This window comes from Microtus oregoni, unplaced genomic scaffold, assembly GCF_018167655.1.
Source record: "Microtus oregoni isolate MIOR12 unplaced genomic scaffold, Mior012 000020F_ref0000438, whole genome shotgun sequence".
Taxonomy (NCBI): Eukaryota; Metazoa; Chordata; class Mammalia; order Rodentia; family Cricetidae; genus Microtus; species Microtus oregoni.
This window is the reverse complement of record NW_024543079.1, coordinates 39151442-39178384: the sequence shown is the minus strand read 5'-3', so window position 1 is coordinate 39178384 and position 26943 is coordinate 39151442. Positions and strand designations below refer to the sequence as shown.

The following is a 26943-nucleotide window of genomic DNA, read 5'->3' as shown; positions in this document are numbered from 1 at the left end:
CAAGGGGATAGGCTAGCCTTAGCTAAGAATTGGCAAAGAGTGTTTCTTCAAAGAGTGTTCTTTTTAAAAAATATTTATTTATTATGTATACGACACTCTGTCTGTGTATATGCCTGAAGGCCAGAAGAGGGCACCAGACCCCATTACAGATGGTTGTGAGCCACCATGTGGTTGCTGGGAATTGAACTCAGGACCTTTGGAAGAGCAGGCAATGCTCTTAACCTCTGAGCCATCTCTCCAGCCCCTGGAGTGGGTTTCTTTTCCTGCCTTTTCCCAAAGTGAGACCTCAAGAGCTGGTTGTCTGACGGTGAAACCTGGCCTTAATATCGTTGGTACTGCTGCCCGCCTCTGCACAGTATGGACTACTTGGTGTGCTTGGACTTAGCTCTGTTTCCTTGGGAGTGAGAGTGTGTTTGAAGTTGAAGCTAAGAAATACTAAAACCGACTGTTTGAGTTTAAGATGAGTATACATGTAACAGAGAGGCTGGGATGCAACGGTGTTCGGCTTCTCCCCTTCCCCGCAGGGCAGATCGCATTCTCTTGTATCAGAGTGTAGTTTCCTATTCTTGTTACTGAAACATTTCAATATAGGCAACTTAGAAAGAATAAATGAAAAATTAGAAAGTTTTAGAAGGTTTTCATTGTAATTGGTGTGTGTGTATACATGTGCCCACTTATGCACATACTTGTACAAATGCCCGAGGAAGCCAGAAGAGGGCATTGGATCCCCAGAAACTGCAGCTACAGGGAGCCATAAGCTGCCTGATGTGGGTGCTGGGAACTCAACTTGGGTCCCCTGTAAGAGCAGCAATGCTCTTAACCATTGAGCCGTCTCTCCAGCCACTTAAGGGGGACAGGATCTGTTTTTCCCTTAGGAATGCTTGTGTCTGAAGATGCACAGAGTATATTGTGTTACTTTTCTATATGTTGACCATGCTAGAGAAAATGCAAGGATATTTCTTAGGGCTCGGATGTAGCTCAGTGGGCTAGCACTTGGCAGCACATCCAAGGCCCTGGATTTGATCCCCAGCCCCACAGACAGTGAGAGAGCTTTGGTTTTTGTTGTTTGTTTTGTTGTTTTGCTTTGATTCGTCTGGCTTTTGGAGCCTTGACAAGTTTCTCAGCATAAAATAGTGGCGATGAGGTCAGGATAAGTATGACATAAGTATCTATGAGACACCAATCCTCAGCTTTACTTAAACTAATATGTAAGTTTTGCATGCTGTACCTTGTAGCAGCTCACCTCCTGATTTCTCTTGAATTTTAGCTCTGTGTGGTTTCTCCACTGCAAGCCTGGCCTCTGCAGTGCAAGTGCTGAGGGCTACCTTGGTGTCCACCCTCTTCCTGCACTGTTGGTGTGATGAAGTCTAGCAGTGGAAGGGTTTAGCCAATGACCGGCATGGAGTCTTGGTCCTTCTGCTATGATAGTCCCATTATCATGACAGGTGCCTGGAGCTCTTGCCTGAAATAGGGGAGTGGGGAGGCCACTCTAGTGGTCAGAGCTCCCAACAGCAACGCCAGCATCCTGGATTACATGGGGGACTTTTCAGAAGGGGCTCGAGCTGTCGCTGCCAGCCAGCTGTGTCTGCCCTGCCTCTGTGGGCCAGAGGAGAGGCATGTCACGGGCTTGCTCAGAGGAGCAGGCTGTCGCCGTGAACTCAGAGTGACAGCAGTTTTCCCGTGTCTTCCTGCACCTGCAGTCACCAGAGCTGGTGTTCGTGATCAGAACAGACCGATTAAGCATAGCTATAAATTTCACTCTTAACTTTGAGCTTTATTTCAGTCTGGTGTTTTCCCAACTGAGAAGTCACCTGTATGGAAGCAGGGCATGGGACACAGTTGTGTAACATTTGTGCATTTGAAGTGTCTTTCTGCCACCTCCCTCAGACTTGTGCACTAGTGTGCAGAAGCTGACTGTCACCTGAAGCTGGCGGCAGGCCGCTGGTGAAGGAACTTGGCTCCCACCTCCTCTCCGACTAATCTTAGTCGCTCTGTCAGCTCATGAACCCTCCAGCTTTCTTTGGCAGCCGCATTTAGCTCTTTCTACTTTTCTTTCTTGTCACAGAACTGACTTTGGTCTACGCCACGTCCTTAAGTGGCTCAATGTCACCTTCAGCCTGAACGTGTCTAACGTGCCTGTTCAAGGTGCGGAGCTTTTGGGGTTGTCTGGGAAGAGTCTCAAAGCCCAGCTGGGACAGACATTTAAACCATTAACTGTCCAAGCACAGTGATTGTCTTTGCAATTATGCAAAGCAGCGTCTGGAATTGAGGTAGGAGAGTTTATTCTGTTCCTCCGAGATGGGTAAAAGGAGGCAGCTGCCTTTGTGCAGGGAAGTGGGAAGGTTTTGTTGTCTCGGTCCTTTCGGCGAGTTCCCGCTATGGCCGTGCATCTGTGTTGAATTACTGCTTGAGTTTGTATATGGCTATTATAAATGCTAAGTTTGTAACTAAGGCTTTCATTTAAAAAAAAAAAAAAGCTAAGGGGTGACTTTTGCAGAGGCCGTTTCTGCCCTTGTTTTTTTAGTCTGTGTCTTGGTCTTTGTTGTCACTGAGATAAAAAAAAAAAACAGTCAAGAGTGAAACCTTACATAAATTTAAGGGGGAAACTATTGTCACTGTTTTTCTTTTTTGCTACTGATTTTAAATTACATACGGGAAGCCACAGTTAACTCTGGAACCCAGGAGTTTTTATATTATAGTGTAAATTCTTATCTCCCCAATATGATTTTGTCATGAAGTAATTTATAGTTACTGAAAGCTAGGAACATTGGGTTTCTAAATGACCTATTCTGGAGGAAAGTCGTAAGTGAGCTAATGTATTTGGATGTTGGATGTTGCCTTTGTGGTTTGGATGGTAATGTTGGCCTTGTTGAGGGCGGGGCTTAGACTTTCCCTATGTAACTCAGGTTGGCCTCAGACACACCCTGTAGTTCAGGACTTCCTAGTGTGTCAGCTGCCAGGCAGAATCAAGCTGAGGCCTCACTTGTGCCAGGTCGAATAGGTATCCTACCACTGAGTCTTCAGTCCAAGCCATACTTGTGTTGCAGGGGCTGGAGCCCAGGGATTCCTGCTCACTAGTCCGGGGTTTCCCACTGAGCTATGTCTCCAGTCCTTGCGTTTCAAGGGTTTCCACGTAGTTCTTTTGATTGTTCTGTGGCGTAAATGGTGAAATGGCTCAATAGGAAGGGTTATTGGTTTTATGTTTTTGTTCTAAAGTGAATACAGGGCCGGTGTTCATTTGACCAATGAAATTTTGAAGCTATTTATGCTTACTAAAATAAGATGTACAGTCAGATTCCCATAATCTTCTTAATGTAAATAACAGCAGTGGACAGAGATGGAGCTGACCCAGAGATTTACTGGGACAGGATCAAAGAGACCAAGACACAGGAGTGTCCTGGCCTGACCGGTGAGTATGAAATGACGCCCTGTGCTCTTCAGAGCATTGGTGTCAGGAGCATGGCAGGAGAGAAGGCACCGTTATGGCTAGGAGCCTCCTAGCCAGGGCGTGTTGTTCACGAGAGGAACTGGCTGTGGATCAGGTTTGGCAGCTTTGGTGATTAAAAAGAGATGAGATGCTAGAGAGATGTCTCCAGGGGCTAAAGGCGGTGGCTGCTCTCTCAGAGGACCTGGGTTCGATCACCAGCGTCCACGTGGTGACTGAAAACCACCTAACTACAGTTCCGGAAGGTCCTTTCTCTGCCTCATGCCCTTGGTGCACAGATGTTCACAGAGGCAAAACACCCATGTACATACAATAAAAATAAGTAAAATCCAAAATAATGTAAAGGAGAGAGAGAGAGGAGAGAGAGAGAGAGAGAGAGAGAGAGAGAGAGAAGGGTGTGATGGTTGAGAGGGATTATTATAGGCTGTCTTACAGCCCTGGGGCAGAATCATGATGGGGTGGAAGATTAGAAGGGAGCATTCAGTTCCTCCAAGAGAGCTTTGTAGTACTTACTGGCTGTCAGTGGGGACTGCAGCACTGTGGGAAAGGGCACCTGACCTGGCAGTAAGCAGAAGTGATGAGAAACCAGGTGGCCTGTCACCAAGGATGTCTACCCTGTCTCCCACTAGAAGCTGTGCTCCCTCTGCAACTGAGATGTCTCTGGACATGGGTAATGCAGCTTGGGCTCCCCGCATGCCACCCATGTTAGTAAATAGGCTAGTGTGTTTTTGGGGGACAGCTCAGATGGAAGGGATAGTGAGGGCTTCTGATGTGGAGTCAGAGATGAATGAAAAGGCCCTGCATCTTACTTGCCACTCATTTTAGACTTTATTGCACGAAACGGGCCTTGGTGAAGGGGAAAGGCCTTGTGAACACTAGTTTCCACATTTCTGTCCAACTTCAGACAGAGGTTTTTGGAAACTGGGCTTTGCAAACCATCCGGCTGGAAACGGATGAAAGTGGCCCGTTAGGACTTATTAGCTCGGGGCTACGTGAAGGCAGTGGGGAGGACGCCGGAAGAGTGAGTAGGAGAGCTTTGGCTCTGGGTCGTGCACTTCGTTTCTGAGCATTTCATTCTAGCAGCTGTTTTGAAGGTGCCGTCCTGAATTTGTTTGACAACTCAGGCTTGACACTAATGTGCCTGAGAGAAACTTAAGCTCTTAGGCTATATGCTGTTGCTTTATTTATAAATACTAAATTTTATTTCTTTTAATTTTATTTGTGTGTGTGTGTGTGTGTGTGTGTGTGTGTGTGTGTGTGTGTGTGTATGGTATGTGCGTGTGCCTACATGCACAGGTGTGCTGAGGCCAGCGGTGTTGGGTGTTTCCTCAGTCACTCTGATCCTTAGACTTTACGACTGTGTTCTCTCACTGAACGTGGGCGTCACAGAGTCCTTCAGGCTGGTTAGCCAGTGAGTCCTACCATCCCACGGTCTCTGCCTTCCCAGTGCTGGGTGCTAGGGATCCAAGCTCACGCCTGTACAGCAGACGGCTTAACTCTAGCCCCCTGTACTTTTATTTCTGATAGCTTTCATTTTTGTCAGCTGGCTCAGTAGACTTGTTAGATTTGTCTATCAAGAAATTAAATGATGAAAGTTAAAAAAAAAAAAAGACCTGGAAAGGTTGAGGGAAGGGATGAGCATGAGGAGGGAGACTTGACTGGTTTCTGGGTGGCATTTCTGAGTACACAGCCTTTAGTGTACCCTCACTACAGTGGCAACAGCTCCCCCTTACCTTTGCCTGGCTGGGAAGAGACAGGACCACTTGGCTAAGGTAGAGTTGAAGGCTGCCTCAGCACACTGGCTGGTTGCTCTATTCCTCCTGTGAGCTCTGGGTGTACATAAATACATAACGATTGTTTCTAATGATAAACTTAAGTAAGCAGATTACTGTGTTGATCCAACATCCCAGAATTTTTTATTTGCCGCAGAGAACATTGACAATCAAAGTGTCTACCTGCGGACATCCTTCCCCCACACCACGCCATATTTGAAGCATCTTTTGGGGGATTATTTTGTAGCTGGTTTGAATCTACAAGGAAGTGAATCTTTGGAGGGGCCCTTTTAGGTGTGGGTGGTCTGTCTGGTCAGAGCTTCGGCAGGGACAGGAATGGACAACCCTGGGACGGCTACAGAGAGGTTAGCCATCTTTCTTCCTACGTGGACTAATTGCATTTGACTGTCTTCAGTGTGTTCTGTTGTGTTATTGAAATAAGCAATCGTTTCTTCAAAGTCACACATTCCTTTGTCTACTTGGACATCAGGGAGTCTTTTTCCTGTTCTGAGTTGAATATGGATTTGGTTTAATTCGTGCTTATTACTTTAAAATTTTAATCTTTGTGGATTACTGACCATCCAGAGACAGAGCTGAAGTTTTCCTGCAGGTTTCGAGTTGGCTTCTGCTTTGGCTACACTGTAGTGCTGGTGGGAACCAGGGCCACCAGGACAGGAGGTGCCCCCTAGTCATAGAGACTGAGCTATCCTGCTCCTGATCTGGGACTGCAGGTGAGATTGTAAGTTGATGTGCTAGGACGCCTGTCCGTGTTGTTACACAGTACTGTTGCAGGCGAGGACAACTGGCGGGAGGGCCCTGAGCGCCACAATGTGACCTCACTTCTTTGAACCCATTGCGTTCAGTGCAACGAAGTCATAGCTTGATTTCACTCCCAACCACCTACCCATGATATCAGTCCTTCCAGTTACTGAGCTTTGAGGAGCTTGTGTTGCCTTATGAGTTGGAAAACTCTTGACCAAGTGACCCACATCTTGCATCACTGAGGCCCTTTGGCGTCAGGAATGCCCTTTCCCTCCCCTGCTCCTGCGTAGAAAAATGAATTGGTTTCGTGCCACATAGAAAAATCATGTTTAAGATTTCAAAAGATTTTTCCTTGGAGTTATATGAAAACTCAGCAGGCAGAGGACACTTGGCAAAGCTGCATGTGTTTGACCCAGCACATAAGAAAGTTTTAATAGTTGCATTTGTTAACAGTAAAGAGGAACAAACCTGAGCCTGGGAAGTCCCCTCTGGTGCAGGCTAGTGGCCTGCAGGGCTGGAGTCTGGCTGCAAGTCACAGCTTCATAGTACATGTGTGGTCTCGTGCACTTCATCTGCTTGAAGTGTGTGTGTGTGTGTGTGCGCGCGCGGGCGCGCGCACGCGCATGCACACTCATGCCAGGTTCACAGAGTGAAACGTTTCTTAAATACTGAAACTGTTCTGAGGTTGCAACTGTGACTTAAGAATTTCCCCTTTGAAGAATTTTTATCTGCGTGTAAAAAGTCCTCATTGGTTTAGAACTGTGGCCCTCTTGCTTGGAGGGGCTTTGAGAAACAGCTTTTCTGTGAACACGTGGGAACATTTATAATCCTCAGGCATATCACTAGTTAGCGGGTGCGTGCAAGACAGGGTGACAGGAGTCAAGAGGTGGGGTGGCATGCTCTCAGAGCCCTGGGTCTCCAGCCCACAGGCTCCAGGTGCACCTTCAGAAGATCAACAACTGTGGTGTCTGTGTACCACAGCTGTGGTCGTCGGTGCGCAGGGTAACTGTGGGAGGAAACTGAGCCACTCTGCCTTGGGAATGAAGACCTCGCTTCTAGCTCACCTGCACTGTGTATAGAAGGGATGAGTTGGACCATTCTGTGCTCTGCTTTGTTCTCATAGGGCGCAGCACCAATTATGGCACTCACTAGCATAAAACTGGAGCTCAGTAGGAAGCCTCCCTGCACCCCATCCCTATACTCCAAGGAAAATATATGTGTAAGATATTTTGTTAAGCAGCATACCATATATGTAACTAGTAAGCCTTCAATACAAAGGAAGATGATGCCTTATAAAATACTCTAAATAGGATTTTTTTTTTTTGGTATAAACTTAGTATATTGGGACTGAAGGGATGGCTCACTGGTTAAGCTGCCAAAGTCATAAAGAGTTCAGATCCCACACCTGAGTCACAGCCCAGGTGTCTGCACACATGCCTGTGACCCCAGCTCTGAGTGCAGACAGAGACAGGACTGCTGAAGTCTTCTGGGTTCCGACCTCATGGAGGAGAATGTGAGCTGGGTTCAGGGAGAGACCCTGCCTCCAAAAGCAGTAGGCAGAGAAGGGCAGAGAAGGATGGAGAATAACACTCGCCTCACTCTTCTGGACCGCACACACTGGCATAAACGCATGTGCTCATACACACAGACTCATCCCCAGAGGGCTTTTCTTTAAGTGCACAGCTAACCGTAGACTCTAGCGTAGTTCATATCTACTGTGTGCATATTACCTGTGCCTCGTGGAGCAGATACTAGCCGTTAATTTTCAGTTTAGATCAGAGGAGTAGTATTTGCTTCTCATAAAAAAACAAAAAAACAAAAACCAAAGGGGCTAGGGAGATAGCCCCAGCACCCTCATGGCAACTGACAGCTATCTGTAACCTTAGTTCAAAGGGAACTGACACTCTCATCTGGCCTCCCCAGACACCAGCCATGCACAGTGCACGTAAGTACCTGCAGGCAAGGACAGCTACATGCGTAAAATAAAAGTAAATAAAAATCTAAAAGCACAACTATCCTGGAGGCTGTGGCTCCATTGGTAGAACCCTTGACCATTACATTGGAGGCCTTGGGATCTTTAGCATCACAGAAAAAAAGAAATCAGCTTCTTGATCTTTAAAAACACAAAACACCAGCCAGACATGAATGGTGTACGCCTTTAATCCTAGCACTCAGAAGGCAGGGGCAGATGGTTTGAGGCCAGCCTGGCCTAAATAGGCAGTCCCAGCTCAGCCAGGGCTACGTGGTCTCTCTCTCACACACACACACAAAGGCTGGGTGGTATGTTAGCGAGTCTGAGCTACACCAGCCTCCTCTGTGAGTGGTGTTTACGCTGTCCATCGCTATTTTGTAATAGCATTTGAAAATTACACCTAAGTACAGCTGGTAGCCTGCCTACTAACCCAGAGCTATTGCCTGCCGATTACAGTGTAGACTAAGCTTAGTCTAACCATTATCTTGGGTTAATACACCCTCTTGACTCTTAAGTGCTCTTAGAAATCACAGATCAGGGCCCCAGGCTTGCCACTGTTTCTGGTCCTTTGTTCAGTGTTTTGTTTTGTTTTTTTCTGTTTTTTTTTTTTTCTCTTCAGAATCTGGTCTGTGGACCTTAGGGCTTCCATTCTCTCCCACCCTGAGCCTCCCTGATGGGCTGTAGGAATCTATATCTATGTACCTACTTGTACTAACAGCCATTGAACTGTTCTTTATGGGAGAAACAGGCTGGCTGCTTATCTCCTCAAACAACAAGGCATTTATCTCTAAACAAGTTGAGTTTGGCCACCAGAGAGCCATAGCTGCTAGCAGGGTTGGTGTGCTTGCTAAGTGCGAATTTTGATAAGTCAGCTTGTGACCCAGGCTAGCTCCTTCAGTGGCTTTTTAAGTTCCCAGCCAAGTGTGAAACCGAGCACCTTCTGAAGCATACATGTGAGAGAAGAATTAGCTAGAATGCCAGGAGGCTTCTTTTACAGTGTGGAGGCATTCATCAGAGTTAGTCACTGTTTCGTGTTACAGTGGGAGAAGCTGGCAATGCTGATTAAAGCATAATTCTCTCCGTGTGTAAAGAACAGCAGTGCTGCAGACATGAGATGCATGGGGAAGGTCATGCTGCTTCATAAGAGGGTTCAGTCAAGAGAGAGGAAGTCGAACCATCCCCAAATGTCCCTTGCCAGCAGGAAAGATCAGGTGGCTCAAAAAGCAGGCCAGCTTCCTTGAGTTCAGAAGGCGTTGCTGAGAACTCAAGCAATTTTCTGAAGGTTTTAAACAGACCAAGACCAAAGTGTGAACCGTGTTGCATCTTGAGTCCAGGCAATTGGTGACACACACCTGTAACCCCAGCACTTGGGAAGTGGAGGCAAGAGATCAGGAATCCAGGGTCAGCCTGGGTGCAGGGTCAGACCTTGTCTAGGGAGGAAGAGGGGGGGAGGGGGGAGGGAAGGTAGGAGGGGAGGAGGGAGGGAGGGGAGAAGAGAGAGGAGAGAGAAGAAATTCGTCATCAAGAGCTTCAGGTCCATGAGACCTCAGCTTGGCCTCCTAGAACCACATGGCTCACAGTCATTTCCTTGGGTAAATCAGTGAATCTTGCCCCATAACGAACATTAGGTAAGTTGACCAGCAAGTTCGATCATCCCACCAGCCTCATAAATAAAGCATATATCTATCCCCGCCTCTACACACCCGCCCAACCCCAGAGTTGAAGCTAGATATCTCTCTTTAGTGTCTATGGGGGAAAGAGTGGAACTGTGACACCCAGAGACGGGCTGATGCCTCTCCCGTCTGGATGAGCTCTTGGTGTCACTGGCCCTGCTTCTGTAGAAAGCCATCTTCTGGGCAGCTCAGGTTTCTACGTTTCATCGGGTTTGAGTTGTTCCTAGGAATTTGTGCCTTGTTCTAAGACCAAAGTGGGTATTATGGGTATTTTACTAAGGAACTAAAATTTTATGTTCTCTGATGTTTTATCTTTTTTTTTTTTTAGTGTAGTTCTAGGGATAGCCCTTGGGACCCCATGAATGCTAGGCAAATTCTTTATCACTGGTGTCCGTCCTTCCTTCCTTCCTTCCTTCCTTCCTTCCTCTTCTTTTTATAGCCCTGGCTGTCCTGGAACTTCCTCTGTAGACCAGGCTGGCTTCGCGCTCACAGAGATCCACCTGCCTCTGCCTCTCAGGTGCTGGGATTAAAGGCGTGCGACGCCACCGCCTGGCTACTTATTTCTTTTTCATCATTGTTCCATTTACTTTGTGTTCATGGGTAAGGCAGAAGTCAGCTGTGAGTCAGTGCTCTGCCTTCACCTTGTAGATTCTGGGGACGGAAATCAAGCTTGTCAGGTTTGGTGCCAGCTGCCTTCACGACTAAGCCACATCACCGGTTGCTGTCGTGTTTCTTTGGTGATCTCCACCATGCTGCTGAGGACTCTTTTGGGAGTAGGAGTATGTGTGGCTGGGCCAGGATGATTTAGTTCTTGTAAGTCTAAGTCTCCAATTCTGTGAAGTTAGTTCTTTGTCACTTACACATTGACTACTGGTTCTGCTTTGTTGTGTTGGTCAACTCGACACAAGCTAGAGTCTCCTGGGAAGAGGGAATCCTAATTGAGGAGTTCCCTTCCTCAGGTTGCATGCAGGGAAATCTCTGGGGTAGTTTCTTGATAAATGATTGATGTGGGGGCCCAGCCTGTTGCAGGCAGGGCTAGCCTGGGCAGGTGGCCCTGGGTTGTATAAGAAGGCAGACTTAGTAGGCTAGCTAGTAAACAACGTTGTTGCTTCTTTTGCCTCTGCTCCTTGACGTCTTGATGGACTGTGATCAACTGTGAGAGCCAAATAAACCGGTTCCTCAGCAGCAGAAAGCCGCCTAGGCCATTCACTAAGATGATGCGTCCTTCATGGTTCTCAGCACCGGAGTGAGAGTCCCTGAAAGCCAGGGGGTGTCCTGAAGGACGGGAGTGTGTGAGATGGGTTTGTTCCTAGAAATTCATGTGTGATGTTCTCAGTGCTGTGGACCCTGGCATGATTTCTGGTCTCTTTGTGCCCTCACAGCTTCCATAAGGCAGTCTCAGGAGGAACCTGCAGATATTCGCCCTGAGATCTGGATTGCACAGGAGCTCCGGCGGATTGGAGACGAGTTCAACGAATCTTACACGAGGAGGGTAAGGACCCCTCCCCACCCCCATGAGAAAGGAGACTGACAAGCTGCGGGCTACATCACTTCTCTCTTTACGTCTTCTCCTGCTGCATCTGGGTGCTTGCCTTTAGCTAAGGCACAATGTGAAACTGCAAGAAGTGTTTTATGTGCAAGAGACCTCAGCATATTTAAAGGGCTTAAAACTCCTTTAAAAGGTTATTTATGTACATCTTGAAATAGTCCCATGTAAATATGGAGCACTTAGTTTTCAGTTCGTGTAAGGTGCTTCTCCATGTGTAGAGCTATCAAAGTCTAGACTGTCATTCAGCCAGGACTACCAGCAAGGGGTGCCAGGGACGTTGCACATTGGGTTATTGAAATGTTAGGAGAGCGATAATCAATAGCTTATGACGTGAACCTCGCGGAGGTTAAATAAGGTTGGCTGGCTGCTCCATAGACTTCTCAGGTATGTTCCTGACTTTAGTTATAATAATAGTTAACTTAGTTCATCATTTTATTTACCAGCAGTACGTTTAAAAACAGTTTTGGTGCTCACCTGATAGAATGAAGACGTTTGTCTGTTTGGTACCCCCTTTCCCAGGGAGTCCTCTTTTGAGGGTATAGGCTTTGATTCTAAGGTTCAGGATGGCTGTGGGTGGGATGACCAGTTTCTTAACAACGTGTCCGAAAGTAACTTCGGCTCCTTCTCCTTCATTCAAATGTAACCTCTCTTCTCTCTGGAGAGATGTCAGGCATAGGACCTTGAGGTGTTTCTGTCTTTATATAGACATTTTCTAATTAGCCAGTGGGTCCAAAATAAGTGAGTGCTCCCCATGAGCTGTTTGGGGTCTTCTTTTCTGCCGGCAGGGCTACTCAGACCTCCCTCAGACACACAGGGACACCACCATTGCCACCACCCTACTCCTTTCCACCCCCACTGAGAAGCAGATCTGTCAGGGAGTCCCGAACCTTGAGAATAATTTCAGTTCCCCTTCCTGCTTTTCCATGGGGTGTGTTGGGGGATGTGTGTGTGTGCGCACGCGCTATAGTTACGCTTCTGTCATTAAATGGGAACTGTCACATTGATGAATGGGCTGAGGAATTTTTCACAATATTGTGTTTAGTTGACATAGCCTGGCATCTGCCCCCTGACATGGATCTCTTCACAGAATATAAATACCTTCTAAGCCTAGATCCAAAATGGCAATCTTTGGGGAAGAATGGTTGATTTCATAATTTACCACTAAAGTTACATCCACTAATCCCTTGGCCTTGGATTCGTTAGAGATTTCAGCGTTTCTGTGAGGACTTATAGAATGTATGAGGCCATGGAACGTTCAGGAGCCTGGTCCTTCTGCTGAGGACAGAGGTAAAGGGCAGGAGGCTCCTCAAGAATGTAAAGGACTGCATTTTAGTCTTGGGCTGGAGTTGGGTTCAGAGTCCAGGAGGACAGGCTGTCTTAGGCTTTTATTGCTGCCAAGAGACACCATGAGCGTGGCAACTGTTATAAATGAAAACGTTTAATTCAGGGAGCTGGCTTACAGTTTCAGAGGTTCAGTCCATTTTCATCACAGCAGGGAGCATGGCGGCATGCAGGCAGATGTGGTATTGGAGCTAGAGTCCTACATCTTGACTCAGGCAACAGGAAGTCAGCTGACTGTCACACTGAGGGAAGCCTGAGGAAAAGAGACCTCAAAGCATGCTCCCACAGTGACACACTTCCTCCTAAAAGTACCATTCCCTTTGAGGGCCATTTTCTTTCAAACCACCACACACGCCATTTCTGCCAGAGACTAAGTCTGGATAGGAACTGGCTATGATGCCCGTGGGTGAGGGTGTTTCAGGAGGGACGTGGCTGTGGGCAGGTCTTTGTACTGCTGGGGTTTGTACACTGAGAGGAGCTCACACAGCACCCTACTCTCCGGTCATATGGAAGCCTTTGTCTGCAGAACCAGGCGTTTGATGGATATTTTTGTGCAAGTTTCATTTTAAATCATAAGGTTTGGGCAGAGGCCGAGGAGGCCCTCCCAGATGGGCATGCTTGAAGCAGCTCCCTGGGGACTGTGAATGGCTGAGGATGGTCCAAGTCGGGGGTAGAGTGAGAGCTATCACATCCTCTGGCTGGCCCCTCAGGGAGGGCATCCAGGTGATGGTTCAGGTTCTGTACTGATGCACTATGTACCGCCTCAGATTCTTCCATGGCTGTGTGTGCTCGGCCTCCTGCTTTCCTTATAACGTTATTTCATGGTTGCATGTTTAAGGATGCGTCTTGTGATGGTTGCATCTGATGTGACTTTGTTATTTCCCATCCTTTTAACACAGTAAATGTAAATAAACATCACTGTACTGTTTTGCAAGATTTTAGGTTTTATTTTGTGTATCTTTTTTTTTTCATTTGTGTGTGTGTGTGATTGTATACACCTTTCAGGCCGCTGTGCATGTGTAGAGGTCAGAGAACAACTTTTGACAGTTAGTTCTCTGCTTTGAACTAGCAGGCCTACAAGCTTCCAGGCGACTCTCATTCCTTTGCCTCCCACCTCACTGGTGCTGGGATGACAGATGCACACCCCATCACATCCAGCGTTTTTATGTGGGCCGCAGGGTCTAACTTAGACAAGGGAACTTCTGTGACTAGGGCTCCTACTAGCTGAGCGTCTCTCCAACCCTTAGCATGTCTTAACCCAATGCTGAAGTGCAGTCACTAATAAAGCTTTAAAGCTTCCTTAGTTGGCTGGGGGGCGGGGGGGGGGGAGGAATAGATGCTAATTAGACCCTAATTCCTCTAAAATGAGGCAGATACACTCCAAATGGTAGGTGTCGGCAGCCAGTTCAAAGTGTCACCCTCAAACTCAGACAGTGACACAGTGACCTCAAAAGCTGCAGCCACCAGTCTTGCTGGTTGGAAGAGCAGCCCATTGTCTGTCATCACACGAATGGTCCATTGTTGAACATGGGACAGGAAGCCAGGCAGGAAGTGGGAGAATAATGACTTCAGATGACCTATTGCTGAGCTGGTACCCATCGCTCGCCTTCTTGACAGGATGCACCGAAGCCTCTGAAATTTAGTGTGTGCACCGGGGTGGTTGTCTTCTCAAGTGTTAGCTTTTGTGTGTGCACCGGGGCAGGTATCTTCTTTCTAGTGTTAGCTTTTGTTGCCTCCAACCTTACAAAGCCTGACAGGATGTCTTGCCAAGTCACCACTTAGGGGAATGGAGGTGCCTTTTTGTGGTTGCTGTGCACTGGGTACATTTGAGAAGAGTGGGGCAGTGTGAGGCGGAGCTGTGGAAACTGAGGCCACATAAGGAGAGGAGGTCACAAGTGAATGCCCAATCCTGTACACCTCTGACTGCTGGATTCCCAGGGCGGCTCTGCAGGCAGCTGTCACTCGAACATGCGTGCTCTATATCGTGGGAATTGGTGGCAGCTTTCCATTTTGAATAATTTCTAGAACCATACAGAGAACTTTGTTAATATGCCACCTTGACGCCCTAGTGTGTCTTCCCATGTGTGTGTGTTGTTTTCGCCATGATTCCCTTAGCTTATTCTTTTAAAAAGTTTATTAATTCTTTGAAACGTTCACACAATGTTTTGATCCTATTCTTCCCTTCCCCCACATCCTCCCCATCTCCCTACTCACCCAATTTCATGTTCTCTTTTGCTTTATTTAGTATTGTTATAACTATTCATCTATAAGATGGTCAGGGAACATCACGGTGGGGGGTGGGTGGCAGGATACAAACCAGAGGAACAGGACATTTGCTGTGAGATTTTGTCATCTATATAGGACAGGAAAGCTGCCCCGTGGAATCTCAATATGGTCACCTAAACAAGACCTGAGCAAGGACAACCCTGCTTGGTATGCCAGTGTGGATGGGGAGCTCTCACAAGACTCCACCCCTTATTAATACTCCACCGTGTGCTTCCCGAGAGCAATTATGACATCTTCTCGGCCACGTGCAACAGTTGTGATCCTCAAATGGGTAGTGACCCCATGCTGTCATGGGACTATAGACTTAAACTTCTCATCTGTCCCAAAATGACAGATGGGGGCAGCGGGGGCAGACACTGAGCCAAGCCCCAGTATAGACTCATGCATTGAATTAGGATATTAAGGTGCACTTTGGCTCCGCTAATTCCTCTGTCCTTGGGAAGGTGACACTTGTGGAGGGCCCAGACAGTTTGAGTTTATAGACTCCCTGCATTTCTTTTACCTGGTGCTTCCACAGGTTGAGAGTAGGAAGTGTATGGTGTATGGTGGACCATGTATGGTGGGCCTCTGCTGCTGACAATGCAGAGCCAAGGTAGTGTGTAGCGTTAGTACTTTTCCAAGAGCTTAGGCGGGAGGAGACAAAGCTGCACTGGGGAGGGGTTAGGCCTTCTGAAAGATGCTCCCTGACCAAGTTATACCCAGGTGGTGTACCACCCCTTCTCACGCTCGGTGTCCACTCTGCAGTGTGGTACTGTTTGGAAGACTCAGGGGCAGGGGGGTGGCAGAGGCTTTTGTGGGGAGCAGGACAGCCCAGGAAGGCCAGCAGGTCCAGAGAGAAGCTCAGAGAACCTGATTGTCTGGAGGTCACGGGGAAAGCAAGCAGTTTGCATTTAACTTGAGTGGTGGAGGGTCATTGGGTCTTTACAGCCTTGTGTTTGAAGCCTCTCCTTCCTCATGAGGGGCTGTGAGACCACCCACTTCTCACTCATCTCCAGTGGCCATGGTTGGTGCTGTCTGCCTTAGCTGCTGCTCCTATACCCATACCTGGGCCAGCTCATCTTTTGAAAGTGACATCAAGTGCAAGTCATATGGCCCTGAGCGCCTGTGAGCGCTAATTCTGGAAATAAGATGTCCACTTGTGGGTATCGTGGCTGTGGACTGAAGTTTCTCTGAAAGATGTCAGCCCTTCAGATAGTTGTTCTAGGAGAAACTGAACTCATTCTGCAGCCCAGCCCTGCCCAGCCCCGAAGCTGGGATCCTTGACCCCCTGTGGGTTCTTGAGGGTTTCAGTCAGATCCTCCTCCCTGAGTCAGTATTCCTAAAGAATGCTCTTGACTGACGGTGACTTGGCGATGTCCTGGCCGTGGCCAGCCTAAAGCAGAGAGACCCTGCAGACGGGGCGATGCATGAATGGAAAGAAGCCCTTCTATTGTCTGGTCACAGGCACAGTGCATCTTTGCCTTACACTGCCTGCTTCCTCCTCAGTCGGACATGTGCAGGCATGAACTGACTGAGGTGTAGACACCAGCAGAGCCCTGCATCAGTTAACAGTGGAGCCGAAAAGGTGGCCCTCAGAAACAAATTTCTCTCAAGTGTTACACAAACGTTTGTGTTTTTTAAACTTGAAGCCTGCATGTGTCTCGTTCCCAAGGAAGGGAACCCACTGTGTTATCTGTATTCGTGCGTTTAGAAACGAAGGTGGTCCTATAAACCACCGACAAGGGAGAGGCCTAAATTATAGCTTGCTTGCTTGGATGAGACCAACCAGAGATGGATGGCCTCGGGCCATGTTCTCCAGAGGCCTTCATTAATTGAAAACTGAAGTTTAACAAGATAAGCTGCTTTCTTAGTCTGTTGTGAAAAGCGCCATTAAAGACATGAATAGCAAATGTAGAATCCGCACTCAGCCTGACTCACAGAAGCATGGGGATGGGCTGCTTGCCTCGTGCGTTAGACACGGGAATTTACAGATAAGCAGTTCTCTTGTAGCAAAAGCAGTCGCTTGGAGGGTGGAGACACAATTGCATACATGTGTTCCCCTTGTAGTTGGAAGAAGCGGTTTGGCATTTTGGTTTTAGGCCGTGCTCACACACATGACCTGGGCCACACCATTTCTGTTCTATGACTGGAGGAGTTTGGGCTAGATTCACTCCAGAGTGCTGCTTCTCTGAATAAGGAACGCCCCTGAAACTACCGGGGACAGTTTGCTCATAAGCAAATGCACCCCGCCAAGGGGCATGGGTCCACTGTGGTGTCAGATGTTGGGTGTTGGGTGCTAGAGAACCTGGGTGCCATTGCCACTCCTTCCTGTGTCACGTTGAGTATTGCCAGGAACTCTGTCCACCCGGCTGCCTTTAGAGGCTTTGGACGTGGTTTTGAGGCAGATGCGCTCGACCCTACAGGCGCCGGCAGCATCTGTCTGGGTGTACGCAAATGTGAGAAGAGATTGAGGCACTGAGGTGTGTTCAGATGGCTGGCTGGGTGTTGGGCTAGACATCCTTGCGTTGCTCTCCCCCACGTGTGAGGAATCCGTCGGCCTGGCAGGTGCTACACCTGCAGGGCTACCCAGCAGTTGTGGGACGGTGAGCCATGAACGTGTAACTAAGAGGAGATGCAGGTGCCTGGAGGGGAACTTCAGCCAGGTTTGCAGGGTATTTTTTTTATCTCTGGAGGAGGAAATGAAGATGCAAAGAAAGGAAGGTTTGGCCCTTCTGCAGACACATAAAAATAATAAGGCTGTTGCATCACCCCTTGCTAGACTTCACCTCGCTGAACCAAAGCAGGAGGTCTGGGTTGTGGTTAAAGTGTGTTTCATCCCACTTAGCATTTCAGAACAGCATGTTCCTGCTCTGAATTGAGTGTTTTGCCCCTGTCTCTCTCCCAGGAGACATAATAGCAATCGTGAACCATGTTTGACTGGCGATAGAGCAGGATCCCCATCAAGTAGATGTGTGTGTGTCATATTGCCAGGATGGCTAGACAGGTAACCCCCACTGCAATTAAGCCTGTGGAATGGTTTCTGTGTCCCCATAAAAGACCTTCACTTTTCACAGTTTCTGTCATATGGTACATAGGAAAAGATAGATAGAATACACGTACGGTTTGTGAGAGCGTTTGCAGCTTGTCTGTGACTTTCACGCCAGTGTGGTCACCATAGATCGTGAGAGCTCCGCTTGCTTGCAGGGTAGGAGTCTGGGGATGGGGGCACATTTGTTCCTCTAGTGTTCAGAGGTCTCTTCACATTGTCCTAGTCCCTCTTGTGCCTTCTCTCCAGCCATTGCAGTCACTAAGCTGTTTAAATGCACTTGTTCCCTTGGTGACCAAAGGAGAGTGAATGTGGCCTCTCGGCAGCAGTCATCTGGCCTGACTGGGCAGCCGTGGGCATGGATCTCAGCAGAGTCTCTGTCTGAAGTTGGAGAGGGGCGAAGGCCTCCTGGCTGCTTTGGTAAACATTGTTTAGTTGGCTGGATTAGGATCCCATAGAAGTGGCACAGCTGTGTTCTGTGTCTCCTCAGCCTCCTGGATGGCTCACTCTGAGTGGCGGGGAGGGGGAGCATTGCACCATCCAGGTGGACATGGCGTCGCATTCTTTGGAGCCAGAACTGCCGGTGGAGACTACCAGAGTCCTTCCTGGTGCAAAATTGGGTTTCCTATGGATTGCTGCGTGCATATAAATAAACCTGTTAGAAGATTAGGACATCTGGAGCCTTCCAGTGTGGACATTCTATGTGACACACTCTTCCAACTTGTCAAATTCCTTTGTGTCTCAGAGTTCTGAGGGTGCCTATCTTGGGATGCACTTGGGATAGGGTACTGTCAATTCTTAAGAGGGTTTATTCATTGTTTACTTATGTGTATGTGTGCATGAGTTTGTGTGCAGGCACCCTCAGTGGACAGAGGGCATTGGAGCCCCTGTGACTGGACTTCAGAGCAATTATGAGCCATCTGATGAGGGTGCAGAGAACCCAGGTCCACAAGAAGACCACTAAGGGCTCTTAACCACTGAGCCGTCTTTGCAGCCCCAATACCATCGTTTTTTACCCCCGTTACCTTGACTGCCAGGAAACATGACTTTGAAGTGTGGTTATGTTGTCACAGATGTCACCCCTCAGTCTCACAGTGTCTCCTCCTTGCTGTGATTTTACATCTCCATCAACCTTTAATTTTATTGTGATGTGGTTGTCACTCTGAGCCCCCCCCCCCAGTCTGCTCTCTGTGTGGTGTTATGCTGAGCGTGGGCTCTAAAGTAGAGATTGGCATTTGAACCCTATTCCAGCAGAAGTCTGAGCTGAGTTGCTGCAGTTACTCAGAGGCTCTCTATTCCCACTGCACAAACCCACTCTGAAACCTCCTTTGAGCTGAAAGGGAGGTGACCTTGAGCAATGAGAGGTCCCTCTTAGAGGCAATGCTGTGTTGACTCTGGAGTTAACCCTGAACTTCTGTCCTGTCTCTGGCGTGCTAGTAATCATTACTCTCCTTTCTGGGAGCTTGAATATGTGGTCCTCAGTGACATGTGCCTTCTAGGAAGGCATGGGATCCAGGGTATCTGCCCTGGCCCTGCCACTTCTTGTCCTGCTACTTCCAGCCAGTTTTAGCTTGAGGAGAGCCACCCTGGCCCCATGGGGTTGTTTCGAAGGCTTGAAGGCCTGCCATTTCATTTAGCACTGGCAATGGGTGATTCTTCTGTCCCCAAGCCCCTCTTAGCACCTTAGAGCCTGCTTGTCTCTGAAGCCTTTTAAGTAACCCCTTCACCCACCTGCATCCGCGTGACTGATCTCCCAGGCATCTTTGTGACTTAGTCTGAAACAGTTGCTAAGCTTTCATCTTGAGAAGTGTTTCTCTTTAAGTGTTCCATTTTAAGGGCGAAGGGCTGAGAATGATCGTTCAGTAGGCTGAAAGGTTTGCCACAGACAGGGTGCTGTAAAGAACAGGAGTTAATTCCGCCTCAGTTCTGGGGCCCACAAGTCCAGCATCAGTCTCAGCAGCGCCGGGAGTCTCTGACCTGTTCCCACTCTGTCCTCCATGTCGTCGCATACTGTCTCGTCTCTGTAGTCACACCTTGCCCACCCCCCACCAGTGAGCTCGTCTTCATCACCTTGCTGAAGGCCCTGTCTCCACAGGCAGCCACTTTCTGAGGTACTGGGGCCAGGACTGCAGGCTAAGAAGTTGGGGAACACTGTGGCCCATATAGAGGGGTTGCCAGGAGGGAGGCAGGCCTTCCTTCCTTATTGTACTTTGTTTTCTGTTTCAAGTGGTTGTAATCAGGAAAAGCACCCTGTTTTCTACCGGGTGGCACAGGCGTGGTCCTGGGCTGTATGCCCTTGGTACACAGATGCCCTTGGGAGTGCCCGAGTGTGAGTCACTGATGCAGACCCGCTGGGCACAGGCCTGAAGGTGAACTCTGCGAAGAGCTGCAGCCGAGGGAGACAGATCTGATGCCCTTAGTCCTTTGCTTGTTCTCTTGTCTTTCTAGTTCTGCCCAAGTTGTGAGGGGCCTTGCAGCATGTGGGTGACTTCTCCCCTGTACACTGACATTTGTCTAAGGACCCCCTCCATCCCCCACCCCCACTGCAAATGACGGTTACTTTCAGGCCTGCCTTGAACATGTCCCGGCCAGGCTCCCTCCTGTGGGTGTGGGTGGCGGGAAGGAGCGCGGAGACGAGTCGGTTTGCATGATCCTTTCAACTCTCCTGACCCTTAAACCAGATGAAAACTGAAGCGCAGGCTCAGCCTTGGGTCCCCATGTGTGTGTCACAAGGAGCTCCTTCTGGGGAGTCCTTTTCCTAAGCATTAAGTCCTGGCTTCTTGTCCTCATACTGCTTCGGCTCTCAAATCTGCCGTGCGTCAGCTCCGCCGGGCTCAAGCGGAGGCACACCTGCTGAAGCTGGTGTCAGTCAGCGCCCCCCATCTGGCAGCTGTTTTCTGTTGTGTGGGCCACATGTGCCGGGCCAGAGGAGCAGCTCCAGCCACCGTGCCAGCTGTCGGGGGATTTCTGGACTGGCATGGTGCTCTGACTCAGTACTAATGGCTTCCTCCGTTGAATGTTGTCCAAAAGCAATTGTTCACTTGCTAAAGGCACGTGCCGCGCTGTCACACCACGGGCCCGAGAGGGCGGCACACCACCGCCACCCCTGGCGACCGGGTCTTCCTTTGCCAAAATTTCCTGCATTCCCATGTCAGTGCCACCTGTCTTGATTTTCTGTGTCCGTTGTGCATGTCTTCTCGTTAGCCTGGACCACAGCCACCACAGGCCACCTGTCATCCTCACGTGGTGAGCCAGTCGGTGCCTCCCCAGATGCTACCAGGACAAGAATTTGAAGCTTGCCAAGTGTAAGCAGTTGAGGCCCATCCCTTGGGCAAGCCATTCTTGGCGTGTTGACTGTAGATACCCAGTCATCCTGTGTCTGGTTCCGCGGAGGGCCTCAATGACAGCAGGCCCGTTTGAGTCTTCCCACCTTGGACCGATGGCTTAGTCAGTCGGAGAGCCTGCTCTCTCTGTTTTAGTGAGTTGTGGTTCTATTTTTGAATCAGTCTCTTTCAGCCCCGTTACTATTCGTCCGCACCAGAGTACCTTCCCAAGCTGAGTTATTCTCACACCAAAGGAGCAAAGTAATTTTGAAAGTTAAATCAAAACAAAGCAATCTTGTGTGTAGAGCTGATAAAATCGCAGCCTGTGGTCACGGGAGCTCCTCCACAGGAATCGCTGACATAAAGCCGATTTCCTCCCATCTTGTTATGGAAAGAAAAGGGGAAATGCCCTGGCCCCTTGAGCTTGAGAGCTATGTAAACAGAGGGGAGAGGGGAGCTCCCCTCTGCAGCTGGTGTCTGCTGGGATCTTTGGAGTCTGAGAGGGGACAGACTGGCCCGGTGTGATTCATGGTCATTCCCAGACAGTCTTTAGGAGCACTTCCCACCCTAGTGAAGGGGGGGCGGGAGGGGGGTACTGTGGCGGCCACGCAGCCAGGTCCTGTTTGTGGGTTAGTCGTTAAGGATACCAGTGGGGCCTGCTTCAGACTTGAATTTGAACCAGGTTGTGGCCCGTGGCACTGAGGCAAATGTCTTCCCTTGCCTTTTGTTCTCCAATGAGATGAGTTAGATCCCCCTGTGGACACTCTGGAAGGGCGAAAGGGACTCGGAATTCTTCACATCAGTCCCAGGCTTCAGAGAGTCACAGACTTACGTATGTCACAATCGACCAGGCTTTGCTCTTAATTGCCCTTTCCTTCCCAGGCCTGGTGTGGGATGGCGAGGTTGACTCAGCAGCCCCTTGTCTGCGACAGTGGCAGCCCCTCGGGTCACTGTTTATGCTTCAGTGCAGCCAAAGGCCATCACTATTCCACTTTATTTAGCTTCTTAGAGCAAATTACCCCCCAAATCACTGCTTTCTCAAGCCAATTACAGCTACCGGAGTCCGCCTCCGAGGGAGTCTGAGCATGTCTGACTGCCAGTGACTGTGGCTGGTAGTAAGGGACCCACGTTCACCCTTTGTTTTCCTCTGCCCCTCCCCCGCCCTTGGCCACTTCTCCAGAGACACCAACACCAGAGAGCTGGCGTGGCTCTTGTTCAGCCCCCACGTGAAGGTTTGTAGTTCCGGGATGCCTTTGGAGTATTTTGATGGTCTTCTATCTGCTGTATTTTCCCAGTGATGGACAACTCATTTGGTATGCTTGTACTCTGTGAGGTCACATTGTCCCCTTGGCGGGACAGATGGAATGGAGTTCCCCTGCCGCTCAGGTGGGATGTTTGTCTTGCTTTAAATGTGCACTCTTCAGATTGCTAGGGAGTAACCAAGAACTCCGCTTGTGTTTTTGCAGGTAAATAACTACCCAGAGGCTGAAGAGCACCCTCACCACCCTCAAATGGTTATCTTACAACTGTTACGATTCATCCTCCGTCTAGTATGGAGAAGACATTGACAGGATCTTCCCGCCGCCAGGATAAAAACGTGGACATTGCTCTTGTTCAGACCGCCAGAACCCCAGCACTTTGGTGCAGCCGCAGCCGGTGGCTCTATCCCAGAGAGGTGCTGCGAGTGGACGACACACTGCCCTGTGTCGATGTGAACGTCACCCTTCTGTGCGCCACCACATGGCAGGATTTCCAGTAGATGTTTGTGTGAATGTAAACAGGGAGGGTTCTTCTAGTGTCCAGAGCCTAGGTCTTTGGAGGAGAGTCACCATGCGGGGAAGGTGTTTACATGCGGTGTGTTCCTTTGTTTTTCCAACCTACTTTCTTTGGTAACCATTTGGTTGTTTTTTTGTTCGTTTGTTTTTTGTTTGGGGGTTTTTCTGGTTTTTTTTTTTTTTTAGAAAAAAAACATGAAAACTTTTTAGCCAACTTGTGGATGATTTTTATACTGAAATTCTAAGGAACCTGTTGCCTACTCTCAGTGGATTCTGTAAACCTGCAGTAGGAACTGAGCCGGCCAGTTTAGAAGGCTGTCTTAGTTTATTTTTGGAGATTACTGTACAGACTTTTTAAACGGGGAGAGTATGGTGTTTCCCCTCTCCCCTCTGCCATGACTTCTTTGAGTTTCTTTTTTAATTGTCGCTACCAAAACAGTTCTTACGAAATGGTAAGGATGAGAGTGGCCAAGGGTCAGTTTTGGTGTGCCACCTCCATTTTGTAAATACCTCCTTAGCTCAGTTGCTTCTGTGGCAAAATTTCACACTTTCTGTGTTTTTCCTCATCTCCTTGTCCTCCTCAGTCTGTCTCCACACTGATACACAGGTTCAGCCCAGGGTGTTCTCATGACGCAATGGGTTTGGGTCAGCAAGGGCTAGGGGCTGCCCGGATTGTTCCCAGCTCCATCAATCAAGCTGACTCGTGGGAAGGGCTCTTGTTACTTCACTTCTTGGGAGTGGGTTTGTTTGTCTCTTACATCTTGAGAGAATGCAGACTTGCAACACTTGCTGAGGCTGTTAGCCCTTTTGGTTGCAGGTTTTGCTGCCGTCATAGGCTCTGCCTTCCATGTACCTGGTGGGCGAGAGCCCACACTTTTGGGGATTGGCCAGGTCCTTTAGGGAGCAAGGGGCTCAGGTAATCATTTTCCATGCTACTTGGCACTTAGCCCTGCTCATCCAGGCCTATGACACCTGAACTCCACCCCCATTCCTTTAACCTACCTTGAAATAAAGACTGGCTCTTCCTCACCAGTCACTGTATATAGGAAACCTCCGTTACACCGGGTGAGACGTGCTTTTTGGTCTTCCAAAAGATGACTGACTACTTTCTTCTCCATTTTCTTAACAGTTGGATCTTGTTGGGCCGTCTGTGTCTGGGGTGGGGGGTGCTCTCTCTTGGTACCTGCCCCTTAGGATCATGTGCCCCAGAAGGCCACACATTGGTCAGCCATTTCAGGAGCTGGCAGGACTGGAGGTGTGCACCCTGGGGAAGGAGCACTTCCCTACCATGTGTAAAGGCCCTGGCTTCCATCCCCAGCACCTCCCAAAACAAACAGCACAGATAACCAGGGAAGACACAGAAAGGACAGAGGGAAAACCATCAGAGGGGCGGGCAGGGGACTGGGAGCCCTCTAACTTATGAAAGCATCCGTCAGCAGGCAGCTTGCTTAGAGAAGTGTGTGTGTTTCCAAGCAAGTCAGCAGTACCAACGACTGTGTTTGCTTTTTGCCCTGTATAGGGCCAGTGTTTTTATGTTATTAAGTAGAGAAATCCATTCTTTCCTATGTTCCTAAGTGTGTGTGTGTGTGTGTGTGTGTGTGTGTGTGTGTTGCCTATATGCTTTTCCTTCTAGATTGGGATCATTTGATTCCAAATAGTCTTTCTTTTAAAACCATTTCTTTCCCAGATTCCTTAGATTTTTAATAGTTTGAAAGCTGTGTTGGCGCTCCTCATGTGTTGAGCCTAGTCAAGGGTTCCTATAAGGTTCTTATAAGGTGGTATTAAGAGTGCAACCATAGTTCTTCTAAACACCCATGCACACGCACGCGTGCACACACACACCAAAGACATACTTGGTTCTGGGCCGCTTGTCTCCTAGGACTGCCATGCTCATGTGCCAGTCTCTCCGGCTGGAGCACTTTACTGTCTCAACCCCGTGACTCTGTGGTACCTCCTGGGCAGGTGCAGAAGGCTCCCAGAGCCAGGTGCCAGTGGCATGTGTGGCCCTTCAAGCATGCTTACCTCTGTCCCATTGGCCTCCAGCCTGGGGCTGGCCATCCAAGCAGCGCATGGGGAAATAAAGGATTCTATGACTTGTAGAAGTATTCGAGAACAGGATGCGGCACCCGGAACTCAGACATGACTGGATGTCCCTGTACTGTATCTGTTTATTAAAATGCAAGTAAGAAAGTATGTCTGCCTGCTGTAGGTAGACCCTTGTACTTAATTTTTATTTTATTATTATTATCTGTCATTCTCACTTTTTTTAGTAGAACTAGATCCCCCCTCCTCTGTCTCTGTCTCTGTGTGTGTGTGTGTGTGTGTGTGTGTGAATACATAATGCGGGTTTGTGCCTTGACAGCCTCCCCAAGTGAGGTTTGTAAAAGAGTGAAGTCCTGTGGCTTCACCCCAAGATGCAATAAACACACAAAATGACTTCCTGAGTAATTTTTCAGATTTCCTTCCCAAAAACAAGTTGATGAATTTGGGGGTGGGGGACGGGGAGGCTGGAAATCATTTTTAAATCTCTTTCATTCACGTCTGTAGTGCATACTGTACACATCCTCTCCTGTCTCTCACGGCTGTAGTGCATACTGTACACATCCTCTCCTGTCTCTCACGGCTGTAGTGCATACTGTACACATCCTCTCCTGTCTCTCACTGTTGTACATATTTTGACTATTTATTAGATTAGGAAGTCGTGTTTTATTCATCAACTGAGCCAAATGTCTGTGTGCAATTGTGTTTCCTTTACCTTTCTTTGTAAAATTTTGTACGGCATAAATGAGTGTAAAAAAAAATCACTGTTTTTCTAAACTTCTCAGAATTAAGGATTGTAAATATTGCAGGTTCTTTTTCTGTGTAATGTGCCCTACTGTTTCATAATGCTGTAACTTGTAAAAACGTTGTATATTTATTTTCTGCTTATTTAATGTCTTAAGTCCTTGAAAGTGTTGACATCCCTGTCCCCCACACCCCTGCCGTCCCGTCAATTGCTTCAGCTCCTGAGTGGGGGGTGACTGGGTCCGCTCTCCCAAGGTGGCCTCCATTTTGGCTCCTGGCATTCAGTTCTTGAATCCTGCCACCTTTCTGATGAAATTAGTATTTTGCTGCCCATGAGAATCCCTAGATGTGGTAGGCTGGAAGATTGGACTCTTAAAAAAAAAAATACCCATTAAACCCATTTGTTGTAAAGTAAACTGGTTTTTGAGAAAAACAGACTTGCCAGTAAGTTGGCCATATCTTTAGAGAAGTATTATTAGCAAATGGGAAAGACTTTTTTTTTTTTAATCGAAAGAGTATCTTCGACAGCTCAGTGTTGAGAGAAATCCAATTCTGCCACCTCTTGAGGTGCTGCTGTGTGGCTGTCCTGGATAGGGACCTGTTCTAGAGAATTTGCCAAGACCACCCGTCTCCCCAGGACTCTTACTGTCCCCACCTGCTGTGTGGTTCCTGTGTTGAGGTGTGTGGACTGAAATGAGCTAACCCATTCAGCTCCTTCCTCCTGGCCACTGCATTACTCCAGCCAGCTTCTGCAGGTCCATGCCCTTGCTCCAGCTCCCCGTTTCCCTCAAGAAGTCGGGGTCCCCACTGGCCTGTGTGTCAAGATAGAAGTGCTCACTGAAGCCCGAGGGGGCATGTGACTTCATGTAGATGGCTCTGTCCTCCCTGCTGATTTAGCCTGGTGCCTGTGTGTGTCCGCTCAGCACAGCATGTGTGCAGGTTGTGTCCACACGTGTCGCTAAATCAGGGGGGAACCCTTCCCAAACAGCCTTGCACAAAGTACCTTCAAGCTCCCAGCCAAGTACTTGACTGCTTTTATTTGGGAATTTCAAAAATGTAATAGTTCAAATAGGTTTTGATGTCTCTGTTCTTTGACCTCTGGTTACTGTATGCAAACCTTTCAGGTACCCTTTACTAAATAGCACTGATGTCTGTGTATAGTGCCCCATCACTAATGCGTCCAAGGACCCAGCGTATGTAGCATTTGTATTGCAGTTTCCCTGGCTTCCTTTATGT

General features: G+C 48.5%; 1 protein-coding gene across 2 annotated transcripts in view; it reads left to right on the top strand.

Moving 5' to 3' along the window:
* The window catches only part of Bcl2l11 (BCL2 like 11), a 36761-nt gene extending 10917 nt beyond the window's left edge, over positions 1–25844 (top strand). For both annotated transcript variants that reach the window (XM_041670900.1, XM_041670899.1), the window contains 2 exons: positions 11007–11116; positions 22615–25844. In XM_041670900.1, the coding sequence (XP_041526834.1) occupies positions 11007–11116; positions 22615–22716 (212 nt within the window). In that variant the 3' untranslated portion in view covers positions 22717–25844. The remainder of the gene's footprint in view (positions 1–11006; positions 11117–22614) is intronic.
* The last annotated feature ends 1099 nt before the right edge of the window (positions 25845–26943 follow it).